Source organism: Pelecanus crispus, chromosome 4 (assembly GCF_030463565.1).
Source record: "Pelecanus crispus isolate bPelCri1 chromosome 4, bPelCri1.pri, whole genome shotgun sequence".
Taxonomy (NCBI): Eukaryota; Metazoa; Chordata; class Aves; order Pelecaniformes; family Pelecanidae; genus Pelecanus; species Pelecanus crispus.
The window spans coordinates 57,880,011-57,892,174 of record NC_134646.1 but is presented as its reverse complement, the minus strand read 5'-3'; the positions used below and the strand labels follow the sequence as shown (position 1 = coordinate 57,892,174).

At 41.8% G+C, this 12,164-nt stretch overlaps 1 protein-coding gene across 1 annotated transcript in view; it reads right to left on the bottom strand.

The window, feature by feature from the left end:
• CORIN (corin, serine peptidase) overlaps positions 1 to 12,164 on the bottom strand; it is a 167,986-nt gene that overhangs the window by 62,202 nt on the left and 93,620 nt on the right. The window contains exon 6 of the mRNA XM_075709425.1: positions 4,204 to 4,317. Within this exon, the coding sequence (XP_075565540.1) occupies positions 4,204 to 4,317 (114 nt within the window). The remainder of the gene's footprint in view (positions 1 to 4,203; positions 4,318 to 12,164) is intronic.

The following is a 12,164-nucleotide window of genomic DNA, read 5'->3' as shown; positions in this document are numbered from 1 at the left end:
TGGGGAGCACTAGTGACCACAGCGTGGTGTGGCAGTTTGCACAGCAAGGTATCATCCCCCTATCAGCTCAAGAGGTGAGTTCAGCTGGTGGTCATCACCCTCTCAGAAGGAGCTTAGCTATGGTATCCACCCGGCAGAAATCCATGTCCTCTGCACTCGCCAGAATGGATGTGGCAACCCAGAGCGAGCTCCCACAGAAACATGCGGCCAGCCAGGACTCAGCGGGGCGTGCCAGAGCCTTTCACTGGTAACAGATGGCAGCAGCAAGAACAGCTGTGTGAGGGGTGACCAGGTGGATGATCAGCTCAGCCTGGCGGCATTGCTACGAGAGGAAGCAGAAAGGTTAAGAAGCATCAGGGAGTCTGAGAAAGACATAGACTGGTGGAAACATGCTCCGCCCTCCCTGAGACAGAAACAGGAACAGCCACCAGAAAAAACCCAAGATCAAGGGAATCCTGTATCCTCCTCCCCCCACCAGGCTGAAGGCAGTAGTTTGAAGGAAAGGAGTGAATGCAGGCAAGTCCACGCTCAGGGTTGCAGGCAAACCCCCTCCTTGCCCACCTTCCCAGGTGTACAACAGGTATGAGGCTCTGGACACAGAAGGCCAGTCAAAGGATGATGTGGATAACAGTCCATCTACACCAGAGGTGTTGCCAAGGTCAGAAAGCCTACCCCATGTATCATGACTACCTCCACAAGGCAGAAAAGACAGGTTATAGTTGTAGGTGACTCCCTTCTGAGGGGAACAGAGGGTCCAATATGCCGGACAGACCCTCCTCTTAGGGAAGTCTGCTGCCTCCCTGAGGCCCAGATTAAGGACATCACAAGGAAACTTCCTAGACTGTTCCGGCCCTCGGACTATTACCCATTAGTGCTCTTCCATGTGAGTGGTGACGAAGCCACAGCACGTAGTCCAAGGGCAATCAAAAGAGACTTCAGAGTCTTGGGACAGTTGGTAAGGGAATCTGGAGCACAGGTAATTTTTTCCTTTATCCTTCCAGTTGCAGACAGCAACACTGGAAGAAACAGACAGAACCAGTCTATTGACACATGGCTCCATGGCTAGTGTCACCAGCCATTGGGTTTTTTGACAATGCGATGGCCTACATGGCACCAAGCCTGCTGGCGTCAGATGGGATTCACCTTTCTCAAAGGGCAAGAGCACCTTTGCTCGCAAGCTAGTGGGGCTCATTGACAGGGCTTTAAATTAGACTTGACGAGGGAGGGGGATAATATCAGGCTTGCCCATGACAAGCTGTGGGACGACACACTAGAGGGATGGGGTGCTAGTGATGGCCCTCAGCCTGTTGCTCTGAGACGTGCTGGATACACTGTAGCACACAAAGTCTTATGGAGATGAGCCAGGGGCTCCTGAGGTAATAGGGGCCAACACAGAAACACTGGTGAAATGCCTCAAAGGAATTAAGCTGTGTTCCTCTAAGAAGGTGACAGAGCTGACAGCCCAGCTGAAGTGCCTCTACACCAACGCACACAGCATGGAGGAGCTGGAAGCCACTGTGCTGCTAGAAAGGTATGACCTAGTTGCCACTACTGAAACTTGGTGGGACGAATCCCATAACTGGAGTGCGGCTATTGATGGCTACAGGCTGTTCAGAAGGGACAGGCAAGAAAGGAGGGGCAATGATGATTTCTACATCAAGAAATGGATAGAGTGTGAAGAGCTGTCTCTGAAGAATAGCCACAAGCAGGTTGAAAGCTTATGGATTGGTTAGATGGTCGCATCCAGAGGGTAGCTGTCAACGGCTCGATGTCCAGATGGAGATCAGTGACAAGTGGTGTCCCTCAGAAGTCCATACTGGGACCAGTACTGTTTAATATTTTCATCAATGACATAGACAGTGGGATCAAGTGCACCCTCAGCAAGTTTGCAGATGACACCCAGCTGAGTGGTGCAGTTCACATGCCTGAGGGATGGGATGCCATCCAGAAGGACCTGGACAAGCTTGAGAAGTGAGCCCATGTGAACCTCATGAGGTTCAACAAGACAAAGTGCAAGGTCCTGCACCTGGGATGGGGCAACCCCCAGTATCAATACAGGCTGGGGGATGAAGGGATTGAGAGCAGCCCTGCAGAGAAGGACTTGGGGGTACTGGTGGATGAAAAGCTGGACATGAGCCGGCAATGTGCACTCGCAGCCCAGAAGGCCAACCGTATCCTGGGCTGCATCAAAAGAAGCGTGGCCAGCAGGTCGAGGGAGGTGATTCTGCCCCTCTACTCTGCTCTGGTGAGACCCCACCTGCAGTACTGCATCCAGCTCTGGAGTCCTCAGTACAGGAAAGACATGGACCTGTTGGAGTAGGTCCGAAAGAGAGCCACAAAAATGATCCGAGGGCTGGAACACCTCTCCTATGAGGAAAGGCTGAGAGAGTTGGGGTTGTTCAGCCTGGAGAAGGAGTGACCTTTCAGTACTTAAAGGGGGCTTATAAGAAACATGAGGACAGACTTTTTAGCAGGGCTTCTTGTGATAAGACAAGGGGTAATGGTTTTAAACTAAAAGAGGGTAGATTTAGACTAGATATAAGGAAGAAAATTTACAATGAGGGTGGTGAAACACTGGAACATGTTGCCCAGAGAAGTTGTAGATGCCCCATCCCTGGCAACATTCAAGGTCAGGCTGAACGGGGCTCTGAGCAACCTGATCTAGTTGAAGATGTCCCTGCTCATTGCAGGGGGGTTGGACTAGATGACCTTTAAAGGTCCCTTCCAACCCAAACTATTCTATGACTCTGTGAGGTGACTTAAGAATTTGAGAGGGGCAAGGTCTCCAGGAAACACAGCATCTTTTTTCAGACAAGGTGTCAGGCAAATAAGTCCTCCTTCAGTTTTGCTATTTGTGCTGTATAATTCAAGAAGGCCTTATTTGACCTCCACCCCCTCTCCCCAACTTTTACCAAGTATCCTAATAAAAGACATCCTCTGCCTATAAACCCTGTATCATTTAACAGATAGGCTTTCTTTTAAAGGTAATCTTAAGTCATAAAATTTATAATGCTTGTTTTTTCAAGACATGTAATAATTTTATTCTTATATTACTAATTTCTTCTTTTCCCATTTCTAATGGAACTTGAGACCCTGTCATAGGCATTTTTAAATTTTTTAGCTTACATTAATAACTGAAGTTAACAATGACAGGAAAAATTCAAAGATAAAAACATACAATACTTTTTATGTAACAGAAATTATATCAACCTCCATTAAATAAATTGTAGGCTATTAAAAGGAAAGCAAGCTCTAGCCTCATTCATAGTGAGACCAGGAGGAAATTGCAGCTATCATTTATTCCTTTGAGTAGTATCCCAGATAAAATCTATCAGCAACTTCCTTAAAAAAAGCTTTGTGAGTCTTGGAATGCCCAGGTTCTTAAATCACTAATAAGAACAAACCTTTTGAGGTGAGTCTAAACTGCACAGTCTGGAACTCAACCCCAGGTCTGACATTTTCCGAAGTCTGAATGCACAGCACTGTTTTGTGGCATCATGTCCTACTATGATTCCTATTTAGTCATTGTTCCACATTTTCCTTTTTTCTTTCTTTTTTTTTTTATTCCTTTACATTTTTTTCTGACTGTGCATTTGCTCAGCTTTTCTAAAGGTGTTAGTAGTCCAAGGATATTTTTTTTCAATACAGAAAAACAGATACAACCTCTAAAGATATACACTACCACAGAGAACTAAATAAGAAATTAAGATATTAAGCATGTATATTCATTTTTCTTTTCTACCGCACCATATACTGGGATTTATTTAAATAAACCACATCCAGGGTTGAGGCCAAGAGAACTTTCTAAACAGTTGGTTTTGCATCTGCTGTAAAATCAATGCCAAGGACTATGAAAAAGATACAACTAACAGTCTTCAGGTTATTGTCAGAAGTGCTCTTCTGATGTATGTTATTGATCCATTTTAAAAAAATAATGCCCCAAAATACTTCTGATTTCCACATGGCTTCTTGCAGAAATCTTAGAATCTGCTTCCAGGTATAAAATTTGATAGATCAAAAATATATGCTGTGGCCAGAGTGAGCAAAGGTAAACAAAATCAATGGCAACTGAGACTCCAAATGTCAATATACGCAAATATTATGCAAAGTTCCTATTCCGTACCAATAGCTGCCTTTAGTTTTTAGGTTTCCCTGAATGGATTCAGTGCTTCAGTGGAACATTGCAAGGTTTAAGAAACTTACTGCAATGGACCTCATCACTCCAATCATCACAGTCATTGTAGCCATTACACTGCAGTTTCCCTGGGATGCAGATTCCACTGGCACACAAGAAACTCTCCTCTCCTCTGCACAGCGCTGGAAAAGAGAAGAGAAGAAAAGAAAGAATGCATATTGAACTTTTCAGGGTAAGAAGAAATAAGCAGAAATGAAATATAGTTAGAACAATGAGTCTTAACTGATGCACTTAAGCAACAAAACCCAAATTAATCAAAATCAAGCAAGTGCAAACTGGCATTTTCATCTAACTTTTGTTATTTCAAAAATAGGTATCTAGGCCGAGTTAATCAGTGAGGTTCAATCTACCATTACTTCTAAAAAGCAGCTGTACAGATTAACTGTTAAAAACTGACCTTAGGATGGGATTAAACAAGCTCTTTTTTTTTCCATTAAATAGATGCATCAGATTAAATATCCAACTATAGCTACAGTAGATGGATCTTCCCAGCCTAGGTGTTCAAGCAAAAGATTACCAGCTTGAGAGTTAACAGTGTCATAGCACAGACACCTTTCTAGAGAGGAAGGATTCCTCAAACATTCTTACAACTCCCTGAACACTAGAACACCATCATCACTGCTATTCGATACATGAGGAATTGAGATACCTGAAGAGACCAAAAAAAAAACTAGAGCTTTAGCTATCCCACTGGAGATACCTTGCAGGGCCATTATGTTTAGAGGGAGGGAACTCATAACACCTTCCCATTCAAGTCCTTCAAGGCACTTAAAATATAGAAATGAAGATCACCATTAAATTGTTTACACCTTAGTCCATGCAATAGAGACCAAACTTCCAAGCCTTTGTTTTAAAAATAATTGGCTGAGAAAAATCCCTGTACAGCATATAGATGGGGAAAGATATCAAGTGAAAATTACACAAGGATGCAACATAAAGATGTCAAGTAGAAAAGCAAGTATTCAGTACAGAACCTGGTGGTTGGGTTTTTTGTTTGGTTTTTTTTTTTTTTTTCCAAAAGCCACAGTTAACAGTCAGGCTACTCAACAAAGCTAAACAAAATAGAAAGTCTCACCTCCAGTAAAAGATCAGCAAAAAAACCCCAATAACTTTACTTTAAGCATACATATCTGAAATGCGAATTTGCTTTCAGAGATGGAGGAAAAAGATCCCATCACTTTGCCAGTGTAAATATATCCATGTGTGAGAACAGCAAGTTCAAACAATAAAATATCATGAAAGTTCAAAATTCTACTCATAGAAATTCCATTGTAATTCAAGCTTTGTATCCAAGTTTGCCAAGAACAATAAAGATCTCTAATTATAGCTTTCAAACTTTACAACAATGCAAATCACAGGTATAAAAACCCATCAGTTTCAGCAGCAGCTATAGAATCTCTTCCTCCACTAGTCATTTGACACCCGATCACAACATAGGTCCATATTTCTCAATTTAAAATGCCTAAATATGCTTTTTTTCTTATCCCTACGGGAGAGTTCAGTTGCCTTTCTTCTCCCTTTATTCCCTGAACCTGATGCTTAACAAAGTCTGGAAAGTGTATTTATAATCTACATCTCAAAAGCAAAAAAATGCATATTGAGTATTCTCATCATAATTTTGTATTCCTAATAACATGTCTACCAACAAGTATATTCATGCAGAACACAGTTTAAATTAAGGAAAAATAACCAAATATCTAATGATATAATTTTTAGTAGCATGAGCTTTTATGACCCCAGTTTGGCACTGAAGTAAATAGTAGTACAAAGGTAACACACTAAACAAATTTCAGATGAAGCCATTAATAAATCAATTACTATGATGATGTTTGTGTCAACATTTTATTTGGTGCTGCACTCAGTAGCATTCCTAGTGTAAGGAATTATCCTTAACAGTGAAGTATTAACCACAATAATGTGGTGATTAAGCACATTCTAGGGCAAACAAAACCTGACCTTAAGTGAAAGATCAGTCCTAAACTCACACACTCCTAATGTCCCATTTAAACTCCTCTTTTTGGAGCCAACATGTCACTTACAAAAAGGGGGGAAAGTGCTTTTTAATGTCTTCCAACAAAGCAGTCTGTTGTGAAGTAAGTCAGAGCATACAAGTAATCTCATTTTATATGTCTTCAGAAGAATAGGAATATAAAAATGAAACAAAATGGAAAGCAAAGTGGTGCTGATGAAATCTGACAAGTTTCACAAAGCATGCAGATAAAATTTAAGGATATAAAAGATTAAAGGTAGAAAGAGATGAGAAACATGAATTAATAAATATTGACTCTCCATGCTGCTACATCAATTTTTATCTGCTTTACTTGGATCTTAAGCCATACTGTTTCATAGAATTTCAGGAATTCATTATTTAATGATGTATCTTTTGATTTTAATAAGTGTATCATAAAAGAAAACTTGATGGAAACTTTTTTCTTAAAATATCAAACATGTGGCTTTTATCTTATAGTGCTTTAGACTGCAGGGTAGCAAGTGTTATGCCTCTTTTTTTCCATATGTGAAAAGCTGAAGGTTAGGAGGCCCAAGTGATTTGTCCAATGACAAACAAGGAATCAGGTGAACAATTCAAAGTGGTTTATAGAATTGTAGTCCTAAAAATCTAAACTTAAGTCAAGAAAAAAAAAAAAAGGTTATCTCCCTGTTCTGACAAAGTAAGCCTCTTACTTCTTGAAGCATGACGGTCTTCACAATGGTACCTTATCAGGAATTTTGGCTGTTGTTGGGAGATCAGTGTCCTTCAGCCCTGCTGTTGCCTTCAATTTGGCAAGGGACAGTTTGTCAGTCTTTGCGCTACTCTAATACCTTTCTCTCTTCTCCCTCTCTGGAAGCATTTCCAATGATGACCAGGACCCTTTCTAGACCTAGGCCAAGATCCCCATGGTTTTGTACTATACCGCAGTATAGTATACTATATCCTTAATCTGCAGCTACCAGATACAACCTACAGCCTAGAATAGAGCTTTTTGCCATTCTTTTGCATTCCTGAATCCACCAGGACAACCTGCCCATAGTGACTGTCCGAGCCATGAGTGCACCAATAGGCCTTGAATGGCCTTGAATGACTCTGACCAGCCTCACCTGGGGCCTCCCCCCACACGCTGCCCATGGGCTCAAGCTGAGCTCAGGGCTGGGACTTCAGTCCCCACCACTGCTGTAGGCACAGCCTTATAGAATCACAGAATCGTTTAGGTTGGAAAAGACCTTTAAGATCATCCAGTCCAACCATTAACCTATCATTACCAAGTCCACACTAAACCAAGTAAGGGTAGAGTAATAATTTCATGTTTCCTGGCTTGGTGGCTGGATTATTTTATAATGAAAGTAAAAATGAGGAATCATTAAGGTTGGAAAGGACCTCTAAGATCATCAGTCCAACCATCAACCCAACACCACCATGCCCACTAAACCATGTCCCAAAGTGCCACATCTACATGTTTTTTGAACGCCTCAGGGCTGGTGACTCCACCACCTCTCTGGGCAGCCTGTTCCAATGCTTGACTACTCTTTCTGTGAAGAAATTTTTCATAATATCCAATCTAAACCTCCCCTGATGCAGCTTGACGCCATTTGCTCTCGTCCTATCGCTAGTGACTATATCCAGCTCCATCTCCTGGATGGATTCCTCATATATACATTGTAGCTGGTCTGCAGCCCTAACTTTGGCCCTGGTTCCTAGGTGGGCTTGGAGCCACATTGGAGCCTTGTCACCAGTCTTGCCTCTGGTCCCGCCTCCTGACTGGGCTCTCTGATTGGACCCTGGACCTGGTTTGTCACTTTGCCATGCCTGGGGCCAGCTCTGCCTGCTGCATTCAGGCTCTGCATCCCAGCACAGCCTGACCTCAGCTACCAGCTTGCCTGCTTGGAGAGAGCAGCCCTGCTCTTCCTACTCCCTGATGGTGACCTCAGGTCATAGAATCCTAGAATGCTTTGGGGTGGAAGGGACCTTTAGAGGTCATCTAGCCCAACCCCCCTGCAGTGAGCAGGGACAGCTTCAACCAGATCAGGTTGCTCAGAGCCCCACCCAACCTGACCTTGAATGTTGCCACGGATGGGGCCACTACCACCTCTCTGGGCAACCTGTTCCAGTGTTTCACCACCCTCATTGTAAAAAACTTCTTTCTAAAGTCTAGTCTAAATCTATTCTTCTTTAGTTTAAATCCATTATTCCTTGTCCTGTCACAACAGGCCTTATTAAAAAGATTCTCCTCATCTTTCCTGTAGGCCCCCTTTAAGTATTGGAATGCTGCAATAAGGTCTCCTCGCAGCCTTCTCTTCTCCAGGCTGAACAATCCCAACTCTCTCAGCCTGGCCTCATAGGAGAGGTGTTCCAGCCCTCAGATCATTTTTGTGGCCCTCCTCTGGACCCGCTCCAACAGGTCCATGTCTTTCCTGTACTGAGGGCCCCAGAGCTGGACGCAGTACTCCAATGGGGTCTCACCAGAGCAGAGTAGAGGGGCAGAATCACCTCCCTCGACCTGCTGGCCACGCTTCTTTTGATGCAGCCCAGGATATGGTTGGCTTTCTGGGCTGCAAGCGCACATTGCTGGCTCCTGTCCAGCTTTTCATCCACCAGTACCCCCAAGTCCTTCTCCGCAGGGCTGCTCTCAATCCTTTCATTCCCCAGCATGTACTGATACTGGGGGTTGCCCTGTCCCAGGTGCAGGACCTTGCACTTGGCCTTGTTGAACCTCATGAGGTTCACACAGGCCCACCTCTCCAGCTTGTCCAGGTCCCTCTGGATGACATCTCATCCTCCTGGTGTGTCAACCGCACCACTCGTTGGGTTACAGCAGGCTGATTGCTCAGCCTGGCTCCTCGTGGTGGCTTATTTCCGTTAGACTGATGCTACTGGCACTCAAAGACATAACTCAAGTTCCAACAGCTGTTTGATGCCTCTGGCCAGCTATATTAGAAAAGTAATGTGATACTGACAGGCAGGTATTCCTTGTCCTCAGTTCTCCATCATTCTTTCAATTATCCCAGATGCCACCTCTGTCTTTCCATGAATTCATAGTACACATGGAAGACATCTTTCACCACGAAAGTAGTGTGCCCACTGTCCCTGCACAGTGTATAAGGTATGCCGCCATTTGCAAAGTGAGCATTCACTTTCTTTAAAACTACTCTTTCCTAAGCACCCTCCAAATAACCCAAATTCTAGACATTAGAATATTAATAACTGGTTTGTTCTCTTCATTAAAAGTGAACAGTCACATTTTGACATCTAGAAGGGCTGATTTAGATTTTCGGTAGGGTGCAAAATCACCTTCTGTTGTCAGTATATTATGATTTTCTCAGTAGCAAATTATTATCTATCTCATTATAACTGCTCTTAAATCTAGTGGAAATACCATTGCCTCATTTTAAGGACAATCCCACCTGCTAATACAGCTAATATTCCCTCACACAGTGCAAGTCTCCATCAGCCTTTTCCCTAAAATTCTTTCTTTTCTATTTTCTGATTTATAAAACATCCCCCATTATTTTGTAATTGAGGAGCAGACAGAAAATGTCTTCAAAAACCTCATTACTTTTTCTAGTAAAATTGAATTTCATGCCTTGTCTTATTAAATGCCATAAGCTTGACTTGATTTTTAATAGCGAAAAAAATCAGCTACTCGCAAAAAATCCATACGTGATCTTATTTGTTAAAGAATAGCAATTTATAAAAGCACTATGAAGCAAAGCCATTTAAAAAAACCTAGGCAAGCCAAGATGTTCTTACGGAATAAGGAATCTTTTATGTGTTTCAGAGATAAAGGTTCTCTTCCCAGCTGTGCTGCAAACTTTTTGCATCACCTTGGACAATACAGGCAATCTGTGCTTTAGCTTTATGCCTATAAAAAGATGAAAAAACTTTGTTTTCTTGGGCTCAGTACTACAAAGTTAATGCTGCAGGAATCTTATGAACTGATTTCCACACTGATGAATTGATATTCAAGATTTCCCACATGGATTGAAATATATTTCCATTTTGGGAAACATCAGGATAGCTCCCAGAGGAACAGCACTGAATGCAAGAAGGTCAAGAGGAAAACCTGAAAGATAAATTTCAATGGAAACAATACAATTTTTGAGATAGAACAAAGCCGTTTAAAAATGCCATCAGCGAATGACCCATTTTAAAAGACCTCAGCTGTCATGAAAAGACTATTACACCTGTTAAATCTGTCCTTGGGACTAAAGAAAGAGCCTCTAATGTGTCTACAAAAAAATATAATAATTACTGCTCATGATTAGCCTTTCTGTATAGCAACATGATATTCTTCACAATTTGCCAAACCACTAGGTGCACAGTGGATGCTGTGATGTACTACTGGACATGGCTAAACATGCAGAGTGTGTTTTTCAAAAATGACAAAGAGCTCCAGCTTGCACTGACTGCAAGTGCAATTAGGTATCCAGATTTCCAATTTCATTTGTGGTCCTAGCATAGCTGTCCTTTCTATTGCACTATGGCAATGGATACACACACACACACACACACACACACAACTCTCTCAGCACCTTCATTTTTACTCTTAAATTTTGGCAGCAGGGAATTATTTTTTTCAACATATTTACATAAGCCTGAAATATTATTTTATCATCCCCAAGAAACAGGGCAATCTTAAGACTTAGTCAACTGACACACACACCCTTATATGAAAAATGTGTTTGTAATAAAAACTTATGTGAATAATTTCAAAATCTTTTCTAGTACATTCCCAAGTGCACTCTCCACTTGGGCAGTACATGATCTTGATTTTGCAATAAAAACATTATTTTCCAGTTGTGTTATGGGGCCATGGTTATTGCAGTGAAAACTATTATGCAATATATTTTAAAGAAGGTTTCTAATTACAGAAAGGTGCCCAAGATATGCGAGACTTTAAAACAAAATTTTTCAACTAGTTTGTGCCATTTAATGTTTGTGCATCTTAATCAGAAGCAAGGTAGGGCAAAACCACTAGGACCATCCTTTTGCACACCCTTACAATGTGCTCCTCAGTAGGTTCCCTCACCACCCACTGTGGTCGTTGGACATGTTTCCTGACTTCTAACTGAAGAGTTACAGGCTCACCTCTATTCTACCATTTTTGGAAGGGTATTACAAACTGCAAAATATGATAGTCTTAACAGCAACATAAGATTAGATAGTATTCACATTCTCATTTTACAGGGGAAAAAATGAGCCACTGAGATATTAAAGTGAAAGTTATAAGAAATAATGAATTCAGTTGTCCAATCTAAGACACATCAGTATGTGATTTTTTTTTTCCTGGAGAGTAGACTCTGATGTTATTTTACATTTTCAAATAATAGCTCCTGTTACCTTTACTTGTAGCTACAAGAGCATGCTCCAGTTGCAAATAAACCCCAGCTATACAAATTAAGAGTTAATTGGAAGTGTGCAAAGAACAGTTGAGAAAATTTTGATTCCAGCGCCTTGCTCAACATCACACATGGTCTCTGCAACAGTGACAGGGAAAGAATCTCATTCCATATTATAACATCACATTTCCTTTATTATGAGCTGATCTTTTTGTTTCTCCAGTTCCCTGCCTTATGCATTGCACTTTCCAATTGCTACAATCAGTAAGACCTACAGGGGCCCTAGAAGCAACAGCCTTCCTCCGTATGGGCTGTAGGTTCCCTGTGGACCAGTGTTTATCCCACAGACGATGATATCAGGTAAAAATAGAATATGATAACATAATCAGAAGATTGTAATTCATCATACAAGAAAGGCTGTTTGAGGTTAGAAAGGCAACTTTAACTGACTTGGAAATCTTACATTCCTCTAACTTGGACTTCTATGCAATTTCCTGCATGTTCAAAAAAGAAAACAGCATAAATAGATCGAAAAGAACCATTAAAGGAACCATCTTGATTTGCTTACAGATCTCCATCAGTACAGATCTTCACTGGTACTGAGTGCAACAATAACAGACTTCTACCTTCTGTGTGA